Genomic DNA, 15,817 nt, shown 5'->3' on the forward strand with positions numbered 1-15,817 from the left:
AAAAAAAAAAAAGAAAAAAAAAAGAAAGAAAGAAAGAAAGAAAGAAAAGGAGGGCAGATGGGAAGTCGACTTTCCTGGACCACAGAGCGGACTTTGGACTCCTTGCGCCCCAGTGCCCTGCCCACGGAGTGTGGACACATGTCAGGAAGGGCATAGGAGAGACCATGGTGGTGCTAGCTGCTCTCCCCCTCTCCCCCTCCACCCCACACACACTCTTGTTTCTAGCCCACTGCTAGGCCTTCTCTTGTTTTTGAGCAAAAAGCTTGCTAGTAATTTTTCCTGAGATATTATTTCTTCTTATTTTCTGTGCACGGGAGTTTTGCCTGCACAATTGTCTGTGCACCACATACATGCCTTGAAGGGCAGAAGGCAGTGTTGGATCCTCTGGATCTGGAGTTACAGACAGTGGCGAGCCTCTGAGTGGAGATTTGAGTCCTGGTCCTCTGGAAGAGCAGCCCATTCTCTTATGAGCGGAGCCATCTCTGCAGCCCCTCAAATGCTTGTTTTTAAAGTCAAGGCGGGGGGCTGGAGAGATGGCTCAGCGGTTAAGAACATCGATTGCTCTTCCAGAGGTCCTGAGTTCAATTCCCAGCAACCACAAGGTGGCTCACAACCATCTGTAATGCCATCAGATTTCCTCTTCAGGTATGTCTGAAGACAATGACGGTGTACTCATATAAATAAAATAAATAAATGAAGCCCAGGAGGGCTGAGGCCGCAGCTCAGTTGGTAGAGTAGTTGGGTAGCATGCAAGAAGCACTTGGGTTCAGTTCTCAGCACCACATAAAGCCAAGTGGGATGGCAGTGGTGCATGCTGGTAATCACAGCACTGGGAGGGTGAGACAGGCTGTCAGAAGTTCAGGCATAGCCTTAGCTACATGTGTTGTTGGAGATAACCCTATAATACACAAGTCTCAAACAAAACAAAACTCAAGGGAGTCATGGTCAGTCTTAAAGTAGAGGTTGTTAGTATTAAGAAGCTGAGGTGCTGGCCCCCACTGTCTGGAGTCTTAGAACTTGTGTGGTTGAGGCGGGAGGATCAGGATTTCAAGAACAGTCTGGACACTGGACAACATGAGATGAGAAAAAAAAAGATATTGAGATACTTGGGATGGAACAATCTGGCCAGCACTGGGTCCTGTCCCCTACTGGGGGAAAAGAAAAGAAAAGAAAAAGCTGAGAAAAATGGCCGGTTCCTGAAGTACTTGGTCACCCACGTACTTTTAACTAAGGTCTCACCCTGTCATTTGGTCGTTTTTTCAGAGCTTTTAGGAATCTGATAGTAGGTCAGTGTAATGGCCCGTGTTTGCCTGGGCAGGTCTAGTATATCCCATTTTTGGTTTGGAAATGTTTTTGCTGATGAAGTAAGTGATCATAGAAGGTACTGAATTATTGTTGAAACAGCCAACCCTGGGGGCTCGAAGACTCCACAGAGCACCAGAATGGAGTCCTGCTACCAAGATTCTTGGCATTTAAAATGGGCCATTCTTTTCTGGTGTTTGCTCAGCTTCCGTGTCAGCACCTGACACATGCCGGGTCTTTCCCACCAAGGCTTTCCCAGTGTTGCAACTGAGTAAGAAACCTCTGGCAACACGTTCTGTTGGTTTGTCTTCTCTAACATGGCAGAGGCTAGCCCCTTGGCTGCATGCTGTCTCTTCAGAGCGTGTGTGTGTGTGTGTGTGTGTGTGTGTGTGTGTGTGTGTGTGTATGATGTCCTCTGGGCAGCAGCATTTAGTCTGCAGCTTTCAGGTGTACCAGAGAGGAGACAGCTGAAGCAGAGAGCAGTCCTATGGAGTTCTGACTTGACCCTCTCGGGTTGGTCAGTGCCCGCTGGTGTGTGCCGCACGCCGACATGCCACGAGGAAGCCACAGAGGGCACAGCTTTCTAGAAGCTAAAACTCTGCTCAGCATTGGAGCTTCCCTGCTGAAGAGAACAAACGGCCGGCCGGCTTTCCGGTTTTTCCACTGAGCATATGTCATGTTTGTGATCAGATAAGTAGACGTGGAGCTGGGTGGAAACACGTGGCTCAGTGAAAACAGCCAGGTGTGGAGTGAGCCTGCTGGGCTGGGCCTCAGCTAGTGTCAGGGCACTTGCCTCTAGGAGCTGAAGCCCTTGATCTCTCCAGCATCACAAGACAAAGAAGAGAGGGAAGAGGGGGGAGGAAGAAGAAGATAAGAAGAAGAGGAAGAGGAGGAGGGGCAGAGGAGGAGGAAGAAGAGGAAGAGGTGGAGAAGGGGGGGAGACACAAAGACATTAATTAGGGCTAATGAGTGTGCTCAGTAGGTAAGAGACTTGCTCCCACAGACCTGGATTCCATCCCTAGAACCCACCCTGGAGGGTGTGACTCCTGAAAGTTGTCCCCTGACCTCCAGCATACGGAGGTCATCTGCACTTAACACGGTGCACAAGAATAACAAAAGGAAAGGAAAGAGACTAGTAAAGACTGGCGACGGACAGAAGGACATAGCCGGCTGCTAGGGAAGGACCGTGAGAGACATCAGGGTCTCCCCAATGCTCTATGTCTCCTGGGCTGGAATGCGGCAGTGTCAGAGGGCAGGCCCATCACCCATGGGTGTGTGCTGTCTTTTCTTTGCACTCTCCTTTCTGCCCGAAAATGGAGGTGAAATGCTTTCACACTTCAAGCAATTAGGTAGAATCTCATAGTGTAGTCTAGCAGGCCTGGTGTACTCTACTTAGCCAAGGCTAGCCTCAGTCTGCAAAGTTTTAGAATTGCAGATATGTACCGCCACCCCCATCCCAACCACCAACGGGACAAATGCCTGTTCTGAGGTGGAGTGGCAACGAGCTTGTCCCAGTACCGAGTGTTCGGGTCTCAAGGGACCTAGTTGGCAAGGGCTCATAGATGAATTATTTAAAATTTTTTGAATTATTTTGTGTGTATGTCTGGGACAGAAAAGGTGGTCAGGTCTTCTGGAAATGAAGTTTTGAGCTACTGTGTGTGTGCTGGGAATTGAGCCCTTATCTTCTGGAAGAGCAGTCAGCACTCTTAACCCGTGAGCCGGCTCTCCAGGCCCTCCTAGGTGAGCTGTAAAGTCAGTAACTGGGCACCTTCGCTCCCCCGCTCTGTAGTCTGTCCTCGGCAGGCCCCTGGGATAATCTTGGTTTCTCTCCCTCTTATAATTTCCCACCTGTCTTCATTGAGGTTCAGCAAACTGATTTATTATACAGAGTGTCCCTGGCTCGGATACATCACAGTCTAGTTCAAGAACACGCTAACAAATTCGATTTAGGCTCCGATGCTTCTGCTGTCTCAGCCCATCATTTGTCAGAGCCTTTCTGGCTGTGCCAGCATGTCAGCCAGCGTCTTTGAAAAATAGTCTCCTGAGGACGGAAGAGCCTCTTCCTTGGTAGTTGATGGCCTCTGGCCCTTAGGTCCATATGATTTGATACACCTTCTCTCAGAGAGGATTTGAAGATCTTACTTTTTTATCCAGTCAGCTAACCTAACTGGCCTGGTGGGATCCTTCTGCCTTGTAGCATTTAAGAGAGGGCTCCGGACCTGAGAGTTCAATGCTTGAACCTAGGAGGGTCTGAATGCAATGTTCAAATGCAAACCATGGCCCCTGGGTCTCCATGTTGTGTTTTAATTTTTGTTTTTGTGTTAGGTTCCTTCTCTCTCTGTGAACCAGACTTTCCCTGTACGCTGGTACCTCTTGGATTCTCCCTGTCCTTTTCCTCTGCCTCGGAAAACGACAGGAGCATATCACACAGCTTTCGGGTTAGCACTTCTGAGACAGTCTGTGGAACAAATCAGTAATCTTCCAGAGAGGTTAGGGAGTTGACATTCTTAGAGCCAAAAAGGTCCAGAATGTCCAGAACTCAGACTCTCATGTGAGGAAATTCTCTCTGAACTCCAGAAAAAAACAAGTGTGGATGCTTTGTTTGAAAATGTCATAATGATATCTAAGATCTTATATGCTTCTCTAAAAAGTATAAAGGATATCCTGTGGAAGTGGTTGACTGGTCTAGATTCTTTCTGGGAAGCATCTTGAGGATTTCCTCTGTCATAAGAAACAAAAATGAGGGTGAGCTTGGGGGCTGAAGAGATGGCTCAGTGGTTAAGAGCGCTGACTATTCCTCCAGAGGTCCTGAGTTCAATTCCCAGCCCCCATGTGGCTATCTCTAACTCCAGTCCCGGAGAATTTTATACCCTCAGAGGGCACTCATGTATGTGATGCATATGTGCTCACACAGGCGTGCGTGCACGCACACATACACACACACACACACACACAGATACATGGATCAAAATAAACAAGTCTGGGAAAAAAAAGATTCTTGGTAAACCCATTCTGTTTTCTAAACATTGGGTGAGGATTCAACTGTAAACACGGAAGGAGGAAGCCAGGGTCTCTTGGCAGTGTGTGCCATGTTTTCTTGTGTGTGTGGACTCACCCCACAGACTGCTCCCCACCACCAGGAGCCGTGCTGAGCCTCCCAGCCCTCTCAGGACTGTGTCGTTTGTGGTCACAGAAAGGTGCTGCCTGTGAGTGCTGCTGAGTCAGAGAGGGACTTGTTCTCAGGGGAGCAAGTGCTCTTCCTGAGGCTGGTCCCACCCTGCAGCCCCCCCACCAAAGCTCTCTTCCTGCTCCCCAAATCATAAGATACAAATGTGAACACATTTCAATTTTAGTACTTTCGAAAAATATATGGAGTCATTGTCCTTAAAGTTCTGCATCTGTGATGCTGTTCTTGCTTGTCATCTTGACTCCATCTGGAGTCAGCTAAAACCTGGTGGCTGGGTACACCTGTGAGAGGCCTGCCTTCCTTCCTTCCTTCCTTCCTTCCTTCCTTCCTTCCTTCCTTCCTTCCTTCCTTCCTTCCTTTTTTTTTTTCCAGATAGAATTTCTCTGTGTAGCCCTGGCTGCCCTGGAACTCACTCTGTAGACCAGGCTGGCCTCGAACTTAGAAATCCGCCTGCCTCTGCCTCCCAAGTGCTGGGATTAAAGGTGTGCGCCACCACCGCCCGGCTTCATATTTTTTTTAAAAAAATAATTTTCCCTAGGCTGTGCTGGCACATACCTTTAATCCCAGCACCCAGGAGGCAGAGGCAGGTAGATCTCTGAGTTTGAGTCCAGCCTGGTCTACAGAGTGAGTTCCAAGACAGCCAGGGCTACACAGAGAAACCCTGTCTCGAAAAACAAAACTAACTAACTAACTAATTAATTAACTAACTAGTAAAAAATTTACAGTATAGACTAGACTGTGCCTCCATTGTATGTAATCTGATAATTTGGAAATTTTTTGTATCTACTGATTGTATTTGTAACTCTGTTTTGATTTTAATTATTTGTGTATATTTGTATGTGTGGGTGTGTGCATGTCATGATACACGTGTGGGTCCAGGGATTGAACTCCGGCCTCAGACTTGTCAGCAAGTGCATTTACCCTCTGAGTCCTCTTGATAACCTCAAATCATTTTGATTGTAACATATTACACCACAGAATGCATCATTGGCTTGATGAATAGTAAAATGGATCATACACATTCATTTCCCAGAAGCCCCTGTGTCTTGTTTGTTCCCACCCCTTCCCCATCACAGAGAGCCATGTCCTTTCATGTTTGAGATAGGGTCTGAGTTTGTGGCCTAGACTAGCCTTGAACTCACTATGTAGACCAGGCTGGGCTCAAATTCGCAAAGATCCACAGGCCTCTGGCTCCCAAGTGCTGGGATACAGTGTTCTCTGTTACTTAGTCAGGATTCACATTGTCACTCACAGGCCCATTCCCGAGGGTCACTGCTGTGTCCTGTGCTGGTAACACATCACAGTTTGTTTCACTGGTCTTCGGAGAGGGACATTGAGGACATAAATTTTTTTACTATTTAGTTAGTTATTTTTGTGTCTCTTCCTTTGAGACTCAGAAGAACCATCATGATTTGAGTAGTTGTAGGTATACCTCCTGACACACTCGCCTTTGCGTTTTCCTTAAGGTAGGTATTTGGGGGAGAAGGGAGGGGCTAGGGAGCTGGTCCAGCAGTTTTCAGCACCTACATGGCAGCTCACAACTGTCTGTAAGTGACAGCGACACTCCAGAGGATCCAGTGCCCCTTTCTGGCTGCCTTGGACACCAGGTACTCAAGGAGTGTACAGACAGAGATGTGGGCAAACACCCATGCGCAGAGAAAGGGAGGGTTTTGTTTTTTTGTTTTTTTGTTTTTTTTTTTTTTTTTGAGACAGGGTTTCTCTGTGTAGCTCTGGCTGGCTTAGAACTCCCTATGTAGAACAGACTGGCCTCGAACTCATGGAAATCCATCCGCTTCTGCCTCCTGAGTGATGGGATTATAAGTGTGTGCCACCATACCTGGCCAACAGTTGTATGTATGTATGTATGTATGTATGTATGTATGTATGTATGTATGTGTTTATTGGTTTTTCGAAACAGAGTTTCTCTGTGTAGTCCTGGCTGTCCTGGCACTCACTCTGTAGACCAGGCTGGCCTCGAACTCAGAAATCTGCCTGCCTCTGCCTCCCAAGTGCTGGGATTAAAGGCATGTGCCACCACTGCCCAGCAACAGTTTTATTTTTAAAGATAGGTATTTAGGAGTGGATATTACTGGGCCTTAGGTTATATACACATCTCGTTCCTCCTGGAAATGGCCACATGGTTTTGTTTTTGTTTTGTCTTTATTTAGTTTTTGATAGCAGAATTGATTTCATGAGAAGGGAGGGTTTTAACATAGATTTAAGCAGATAGTAATAGAGCTTGCTTACATGGGTTTCCTCCAGATGGGAACAGGGGTGCTTTCAGGGGGTGCTTCTCCCTCCCACCTTCCTGAGGTGGGGTGTCTTGTCCTGCCATGCTCCCCGTCGCTGGCTAGCTGGACTGTGACCTTCCATTGCTCACCAAGCTGGAGTGGTCATCGGACGTGGACACCAAGCGCCTCTACCAGCTGAGGCATCTCGCTGGCCCCGTGCCTGTGTCCTTACAGACAGGACTGACTGCTGGTCAAGAGTGCTGAGGCACTGCAACTTCCTGTCCTGAAGGGTAGGCTACTGTCTTTGGAATGATCGGGTGCCATCCCTGGAAGCAGGCGACCTCTCCGAGTCCCGTAGCTCTGTGTCACACGAGGCTGGCAGCTGGCACATTGCACTTCCTGACTGAACCTGTGTCTCCCTGCTTTTAGCATTCAGCCAGTGTATGGAGCTCAGCACCCTCCTCTGGATCCCCGGCTCACGAAAAAGTAAGTCAAGACCTCATCCCTTTGTGTGTCTTCTCCCATTACCCACCCGCCTCTTCCGGTTTGCTGAGTGACTGCTTCTCTGCCCTGGGTGAGCCAGGAGCTCGTCTCACTATGAAGATCCTCACTATATAGACCAGGCTGGCTTCAAACTCACAGAGACTTACCTCCCTTTGCTCCTGAGTGTTGGGAGTTTAAAGGCACGCATCACTATGCCTGGCCAAAGGGGCCATTTTTTACAAATTGATTTTGTACGTGTGTGTGTTTGCCTGAGTATATGTATATGCAGTGTATACATCATGTATGTGCATAGGAGGGCATTGGATGCCCTGGAACTGGAGTCGCAGCCAGTTGTGAGCCACCATGTGGGTGCTGGGAACTAAACTCAGTTCCTCTACAAAAGCCAGTGGTTTTTAGTTTTTTGTTGTTGTTGTTTAATTTTTTCAAGACAGGGTTTCTCTGTGCAGCCCTGGCTGACCTAGAATTAGCTCTGTAGACCAGGCTGGCCTCAATCTCACAGAGATCCACCTGCTTCTGCCTCCCAAGTGTTGGGATTAAAGGCATGCACCACCATCACCAGGCCTAGCAAGTGTTCTTAACCTCCGAGTCACCTCTCCGGTCCATAAAAGAACTGTTCTTGAGACAGGGTCTTGTTACATAGCCCAAGCTGGTTTTGTAGTCTGATTCTTCCTGCCTCAGCTTTCCAAGGGCTGAGATTATGGGCATGCACCACCACCACCACCACCCAGCTGTGTGGAAACTTTTTAAAAGATTTTTATCTTATTTTTAATTGTGTGTGTGTCCACCCAGTGGCCTGACAGCTTGGTCTTCTCGGGTTAAGCATCAAAATTGGGTGTCACTGTAGAAAAGCATCCCATCGCCCAGAGCCAGCTACTGGAAGAGCCCGTCCAGCTAGTTTTATAGTTGCCCGAGAGTCTCTAGTCAACATGGAAATCCACCGTCCACACATTCTTGGGGCAGTGGGTACGCTTACTTCAGATCCTTCCCTTGACTGTGCCTGTCATCAACCAGGTTTTCTCCTGTTCTGTATTGAGGGCAGATCTTCAGGACTATGGCCATGGCCCAGACTGAGCGGCAGACTTTTGAATAGCTTTGTTTTAATGTTTCACGAGTTAATAATGTAAAACGCAGGACACTTTCCCTGATGCCTCCATAGAGTTATGCCATCAGTTGGCCTCACACATACGAATGCATCAGCTCTGATGAATGGCTTCCCTTTCTCATGTCTGTGCTAGCTTGGCATTAATAGTCTCGAAAGTGGGGCACGGTGAGTGCAGCAGCAGACTGTTTTACAGTCCCAGGTTGTTGCCGGCAAACATTTATCACCCTTGTTTTACCACCTTTGTTTGGAGCTCTGATTGCTTTCTCTCTTCAGCTCCAGACCGTCATTAATTACCATGTCCTCAGTCCCCAGCGTCATTAATTACCATGTCCTCCGTCCCCAGCGCAGCAGAGACTTCCACACCTGGCCCTCAATTAGCCAGACTGCATGAGGACACTAAGTCATCTCCTGTCCGAGGGTACCAACTCCAACATGCTGAATTATTACTATTAGTGGCAGGATTGCCTGCAGTCATCTTTATAGCTCAAATAAAACTCATGCTATCGCAGGGCAGCCCCATCAGCCACTTGCTAGCATGACAGGCTTCTAAATGGATTGTTTTCCAAACAGGTCCCACCTCTGAGCTACAGCACAGCGCACATGAAGCCAGGGGGACTGGGTTCGCTTGACTGTCTGTAAATTCCTTACTCGCTCTACCTCAGTTAACCATTGTCAGACATTTTTCTAGGATAATTCTCCGTGTCGTCCGAAATATATACGGATCTTATGTAAACCAAGATAGTTCTGTAAGCGGGGCAGCTGTGGCAGTGTAGCAGGGAGGTGTTGTCGGATTCCAAGCAGTGTAACCCATGGCCACGCCTTTCCAAAGTGTCCTTCACTGAGTCTCAGGCAAATGTGTCACTGTTGTTTTTTGTTTGTTTGTTTGTTTGTTTGTTTGTTTTGAGAGTTTTTACTGCCTCCTGGACTTTCTTCTTTTCTTTCTTCTTTTTTTTTTTTGATTCATTTTTTCAGAAGATTTATTTTTGCATGTGTCCGAGTGTTTGCCTCCATGAGTATATGCGCACCATAGTTTTTGTGCTTGGTGGTGGCTGGGGAGGCCAGAAGAGGGCAGCGGAGCCCCCTCAACTGCAGTTCCAGATGCTCGAGAGCCGCTGTGTGGGTGCTGAGAACTGAACCTGGGTCCTCTGCAAGGGCAGCCAGTGCTCTAACCACTCAGCCATCCCTCCAGCCCCAAAGATGTTAAAATTGTGTGTGTGTGTGTTTCTGTTTCTATCTGTCATCTGCGGTGGTATGTGTTCATAGGTCCAGGTGCCCAAGGAGGTCAGAGGTTCTGGATCCCCGGGTGGAATGCCTTAGAAATGGGGACTCTTGGGCTGGAGAGATGGCTCAGCCGTTAAAGGCTAGGCCCACAACTAAAAATATAAGAAATGGGGACTCTCTAGGCACAGCCTGCTCTGCTGTCTAGTGTAGTCCTGCCTTGCTGCCAAGGGCATGAGTGAGGGGTTTTAGTGATGTTTTCACTCCTTTGTGGTCCAGTTCCCATGTATTGTATACTATAGCCCCCCACGTGGCTGTTTCTCTCTGTGCAGTCTGAAGTTAATTGTGTTTTTTTTTAGTATTTTTTTTCTTTTTTTTTAAGTTTCTTTTTTTAATGATTTATTTGTTATATATATGAGTACACCATTGCTTCAGAAACACCAGAAGAGGGCATCAGACTCCATTGCAGATGGTTGTGAGCCACCATGTGGTTGCTGGGAATTGAACTTAGGACCTCTGGAAGAGCAGCCAGTGTTCTTAACCACTGAGCCATCTCCTTAGCCCTAATTGTGTTTTAAAAGGGAGAAAAAAAACTGCTCAGGAGAGAAACACCAAGCTCAGACATTTTCCTCTAGGCCGGCAGAGTAAAAAAGAGGAGGCTTCTCTTTTTGTGCCCTAAAGCCATGTGTCTGGACAGTTAACGTTACCCAGCCCCCCAGCAGCTGACACCCTACTCTGACAGCTACCCCAGCTTACACTGGCCTAGCAGATCAACCTTGACACCTCCGTGGATTCTGTGGTTAAGGCTTAGTTCTTATGTGTGTCCAGCATGGAGTGGGGCAGGGGTGGAAGGCAGCCTGTGGTCCACCTAGTCACTCAGTGACTCAGGCAGAGGGAGGCCCTGAACCTGGAACCTTGCAGGCCACGGTGAGCAGGATGGGCCACGGGGCAGCTACCAGCATGGCATGGCTCCCTCATGTCTCTTAGCTCAAGCTAGTCAATGGTTTCACAAGTTCAGGAGTGCGGGAAATAAGAGTGTGTGGAAGCTGATGAGCCTGCCGTCTGCTCATCTGTCTGGGGTGCTCCCCATGAGCAGTGGCAGGGGTGCTCCCCATGAGCAGTGGTGGGGGTGGTCTTCTCTGAAGGTGGTCAGGGGTGTTGGTGGTCGTTAGTTACGGTAGTGTGTGACGAATGCCAATGAAGGTAGTCAGGTGACCACGCTGCTCAGCAGTGCCGTCTCCTTTCTTGAAGCTTCATCAAAGAACGGTCAAAAGTCAACTCAGTTCCTCTGAAGAACAAGAAGGCCTCCAGTTTCCATGAGTTTGCGCGGAATACCAGCGACGCTTGGGACATTGGCGATGATGAGGAAGAGGACTTTCCCTCCCCTCCTTTCCAAACTCTGAACTCGAAAGTGGCTTTGGCAACTGCAGCCCAAGTCCTGGAAAACCACAGCAAGCTGAGGGTGAAACCGGAACGGTCACAATCGACAACATCAGACGTCCCTGCCAACTACAAGGTCATAAAGTCCAGCAGTGACGCCCAGCTGTCCCGAAACTCCAGTGAGTCCCCCCTGCCCCCTCGGTAGAGTGCAGCCAGAGAGAGGGGCGTCCCCTCAAGCTCCTGCTCAGATCTTCTATGGCGCGATTCAAAATAAAAACCCTCAAGCCAGAGGCCTGATGCCAGCCACTGGCTATCCCTGCCTTTCCCGCTGGGTCTCTGCTGACACTCTCCCCCTTGTCCCTTTCCCTGCAGTGGCATGCACACATCTCACGGGCTCTGGGCCTGGGCAGACTTACAAATGCTAGGTGTTTAAAAGTGCCAGTGAGTGAGTTCACAAATGGTCCACCTCCTCGGCCCTGGGAACGGCCACCCACCTAAGGAGGCCTTTCCTGTTTCTGTGATGTAAACAGCATGTGCTGAGGGACCAGGTCATAGCCCCCTGACATCAGCCTGCCCAGCAGGTTTTGTTTTGCTTTTCTAATTTGGGAAGCTGGCCTCAGTCACTGATGCGGGCGATGGTGGCTTTAGATGTCTGGGCACTTTCTGTGTCCACTGTAAGGACCCACTAGTGTTGCTTGACAAGGCTTTATGTACATAAGCCGGCTACTCTGACCTGGGCTGGGAAGTACCCTCATCCTAGCTACAGTTAATAAGGCCCAAGGTCATGGGCATAAAGGACGGAGGATGTCACAGCCTCAGAATGTCCTACGTCAGGTTAGTCTTAACCTGCGTCTTTCACAGCCTCAGACCTCTTACAAGGCTATGCAGTTTGGCTGTAGAGTCTTCACCAAAATTCTATCATGTAACTTTGCTGACAGGGCCCAGCTTGAACCCACAGTGCCAGCCTGAGACAGGTATTCAGCATTGATTGGCCAGGTGGCTTCAGCTATGATGAAGTTCTCAGTGTCAGGAAGACCCCTGCCATGATCCCTGCAGGCTGCTTTGTGTAGCCAGGGCCCCCCACATGTCCCCCTGTGGAGGTTCCCTCTGTGTGCATCTGGCTGTAAACAGCCGATGCTGGAGTTGCCCATCTGCCTAAGCTTTACTGCGTGTGTTCTGCATTTTCTCAGCCCCAGTTGTCACCGGAGGTGGCCTGGCCAGGTGCCTTATGGCAACTGTCACAAGCTTCTGCAACGCTGGCTGGTTCCTATTCAGTGTTTAATATTTTCATCTTTAAGGCCCAGGTATTGAGGAATGTGACCCAGCCCTAGAAGAGCAGTCCCCGAAACAGTTTTCTTTGTGGTAGTTCATTCTGAAGGGTGCCAGAGTCAGACAGCTCCAGGCACCACCTCCACTGTCCCAGTTCCTCACCTTCCCAGGCTGGCTTTGTTCTTCTGTAAAGTAGTTAAAAGTGCTTAGCAGGTGTCATAAGGGGTCATGGGAGAACGCATGCCGAAATGGCCGGTACGGCCCCTTCTACATGGCAAGTACTCGCTGGTTTAGACCATCTGCCGGGGAACAGAGTCCAGCTCCTGGTGCTTCCGCTGTTTTGGTTGTAACAGCAGAATTCAAAGCTGCTTCATTTCAATGAGGAATGTGGAACACAGAGAAGCCAGCTACTCAGCACCGGGCTTCCTGAAGCCAGAGCTTCCTGCACGCCTTGAAGGGCTTCCATGGGCCAAGTGCCGGCTAAGGCTGTGCCTGGCTCTGAGGGCAGCCGGCGTGCTGAGCCAGAGCGTGCAGGGTCACGCCTTAGCTCCTCGTGTCCTCGGCTCTGGGCTGTGTGGCAACTGCACTCCCCAGGCTAAGAAGGCTTAAGAGTCAGGCTAGGATAGAAAGAGTCTCATCTTCCTTGGTGTCACCATGTACATTCTTAGAAGTCACAGCAACATCTGGGGTCAGCTGGCCATAGCTGTCCTCTGTGGTGCATGTGCAGTCCCTGTGTGTGGGAGCAGAGCCCTGCGGGGCCTCATTCTCTCACTGTTCCTCAGTTGGAGCCTCAGGAGGCTCAGGCTCAGGCCCTTCCCTGGAGAAGACGCCATACTGCCCAGCCCGAGCAGACCCTAGGGTGTCTGACCTATATGACCCGAGCAGACCCTGGTGTGTCTGACCCGTGACCTTCCTGCGTAGTTCTTTCTCTTTTTCAAATCCCTTCAGGTGACACGTGCCTGAGAAACCCACTCCACAAACAGCAGTCTCTCCCTCTCCGACCCATCATCCCCCTTGTCGCCAGGATCTCAGACCAGAATGCTTCTGGGGCTCCTCCAATGACGGTCCGGGAGAAAACCCGCCTGGAAAAGTTCCGCCAGCTGCTTTCCAGCCACAACACGGACTTAGGTGCGTTCACCAGGGTGCTGGGCACGGTGGTGCTGTGGAGACTGGTTCTCAGAGCCCGGCACGGCTACTGTCTTAACTTCTTTTACTTCTACCTGCTCCTAGTCAGGTGCCGGCGCAGCAATGCTCGGTTTTTAGACAGAAGTCTGTTCTCGGAGATTAGGGGCCAGGGTGAACCGGGCCTGCAGACCGTGGGGCACCTGTTCCAGCTCTGCCTCCGCTGCTTCCAGGAGTTCTCTCAGAAGTGCACGCCTGTACGCAGCAGATTTACTTATTGGGCCAAGGTTACCTGATAGGGCCTCTGAGAAATGAATCTTGACCAGGTCAGGTTGGAGGGAACACAGCAAGACTGAGCTGTACCAAGTTTTTTTTGCAAGCGATCAGACTTTATACACTTATCGGAAACAGAATACAATGGTAGTTGCCAGGATACAATGACGTTTGCAAACTATACAGAGCACACAAGATTAACATCTAAGGCCAATTGTCCTGTCAAACTTGTGTATTCTTCGCTGACTTCTAGGGAATGCAGAGAAACACAGGCAGCCTGAGTGCTTCGCTGTCTGAGGGAGCATCCTGGTTTCTCAGGAACTGAATAGCACACAGTGCCCCAGCAGCCTCGGACTCTAACCTGAAAAACCCATGACGCATGCCTCTCGAGGCACTAGACCAGGAGAACCCCATGATTCCTCATACACACATAGCTTCTCTGAGCCGAAGGCTGCCACAGTTGCCCTTGGCCCCCTGCCGATGGGGGCTGTGGCGTGGAGCCTTTCCTGGCTTGTCTTAGCCATTAGTGGCGGTGGTGATCATATCTGGTGGTAGGGGATACCTGGCCAAGGTTGGTTTGGGGCCCTCGCGGAAGGACCTGGTGCAGTAAGGCTGTCTCCTGTGTTTGGGGCCTCGTGGAAGGACCTGGTGCAGTGAGGCTGTCTCCTGTTGTAGATGAACTGAGGAAGTGGAGCTGGCCAGGCGTCCCCAGGGAAGTTCGACCAGTGACCTGGAGACTGCTGTCGGTGAGTTACAACCCCCATGAGGAGAAGCGTGGGCCTCAGACAGCCCTCTGCCTGCCAAGGTTGCTCTGATGCCATAGACTCCTCCAGTCCCACTGCCTGGCACAGCTGCCGGGCTGTGTGCAAAAAGACAGGTCCTTGAGAGTTTATTCCCACCTCTGCAGGTGAGTGGATTCCTACAGCCATGTGTGGAGAAGGCCAGGAACTGCTCCCGTGGTCACAATGTCACTTCCTTAACTGGGGGAGGGATCTAGCAAGACAGGAGGATCCCAGCACTGGCTTTGAGCAAGCACCAACACTCCTGACAGCATTTTGAAATCCGTTTCCCAGCTTCCTGGGAGGAGTCAGGCAGTGGGCCTCTCAGAAGCAGGCTGCTCTCACTTTCCCACACTCAGTGTCACGGCTCCTGGTCTGGGGTGCTTGAGTCTGAGCCTCTGAGCTCTGCTCGCTCATGTAGGAAGGATTTTCAGAGGCCTGTGTGCCAGCCCAGGGCCAACTGCCGTGTGCATGCCCCAGATCCAACAACAGCCCCCTCCCCACGCCCCCGTGCCAGTTCTCTAGCCACCCACTAAGGAGTGAACTACATAAACGCCTTTGTGAGGAAGGGCATTTTGTCACTGTCCCCTGCTCCTGGTCTTACAGCTGTGCAGTTGGTGCCTCCACCACTTCTCGTGAGTTCAGACACTGCTCAGAATGCATTAGGCAAGCATAAGGGAACTGGGGATTCAGGAGGAAGAACGGCATGCAGCCGCCGGAGTTCTGGGCCGGTCTTTTGACTGCTAAGTCACAGGCTCCCTTCAGCTGTCCGAGCCGAGCCCGAGCCCGACGGTTGCCAGTGTCGCCCTGGAAAAGAATGTGTAATCCGTACCAGCAAGTGTCTCAGGAGTTGCCAGATCCTGGTGATTCCCGTGGAGGCTGTGACTCGGGTCCAGCCCCCGCCTGTTGACTTCTAGTTACTGCTCAGTAGTGTCAGCCCTGGGTATGGGACCAAAGCAGTAAGCAGGCCTGGAAAGCTGGCCTGCCTCATCTGCCTGCCTGGGGTCCGCTATCCAGAAGAGGGTGAGTGTAAGGGGCGGGGGTGGGGCTGCACCCAAAGACAACCTGCTTTGTCCTCTTGGCAGGCCTCTTTCATGCCTTGATGGTGTCCAAGCGACTGCTGAAAGTGAAGTACATACATGTGTGCTCTCCCTCACCTCTATGTTCTCCCTCTCACGGGCACTGTCTTATTTAGGGCTATCTCCCAGCAAACACCGAGCGGCGGAAGTTGACCCTGCAGCGGAAGCGGGAGGAGTACTTTGGCTTCATTGAGCAGTATTATGACTCTCGGAATGAAGAGCACCACCAGGACACCTACAGACAGGTGTGACATCTGTGGAGCTCTGCTCCTGCAGCCTCCGGTGCACTGATGCGTCCTGTGTGTTTTGAGGCTTCCCTCCTTCTTTTCATTCAGCATTGGCTTTGCATTTAAAAAAAAAATAGAACTTAC

General features: G+C 50.2%; 1 protein-coding gene across 1 annotated transcript in view; it reads left to right on the forward strand.

The window, feature by feature from the left end:
* The window catches only part of Tbc1d22b (TBC1 domain family member 22B), a 50,303-nt gene that overhangs the window by 5,694 nt on the left and 28,792 nt on the right, over positions 1–15,817 (forward strand). The window contains exons 2-6 of the mRNA XM_028767937.1: positions 7,150–7,206; positions 10,796–11,103; positions 13,142–13,321; positions 14,264–14,334; positions 15,563–15,691. Of these exons, the coding sequence (XP_028623770.1) occupies positions 7,150–7,206; positions 10,796–11,103; positions 13,142–13,321; positions 14,264–14,334; positions 15,563–15,691 (745 nt within the window). The remainder of the gene's footprint in view (positions 1–7,149; positions 7,207–10,795; positions 11,104–13,141; positions 13,322–14,263; positions 14,335–15,562; positions 15,692–15,817) is intronic.

The sequence above is a fragment of the Grammomys surdaster genome, unplaced genomic scaffold (assembly GCF_004785775.1).
Source record: "Grammomys surdaster isolate TR1022 unplaced genomic scaffold, NIH_TR_1.0 183, whole genome shotgun sequence".
Lineage (NCBI taxonomy): Eukaryota > Metazoa > Chordata > Mammalia > Rodentia > Muridae > Grammomys > Grammomys surdaster.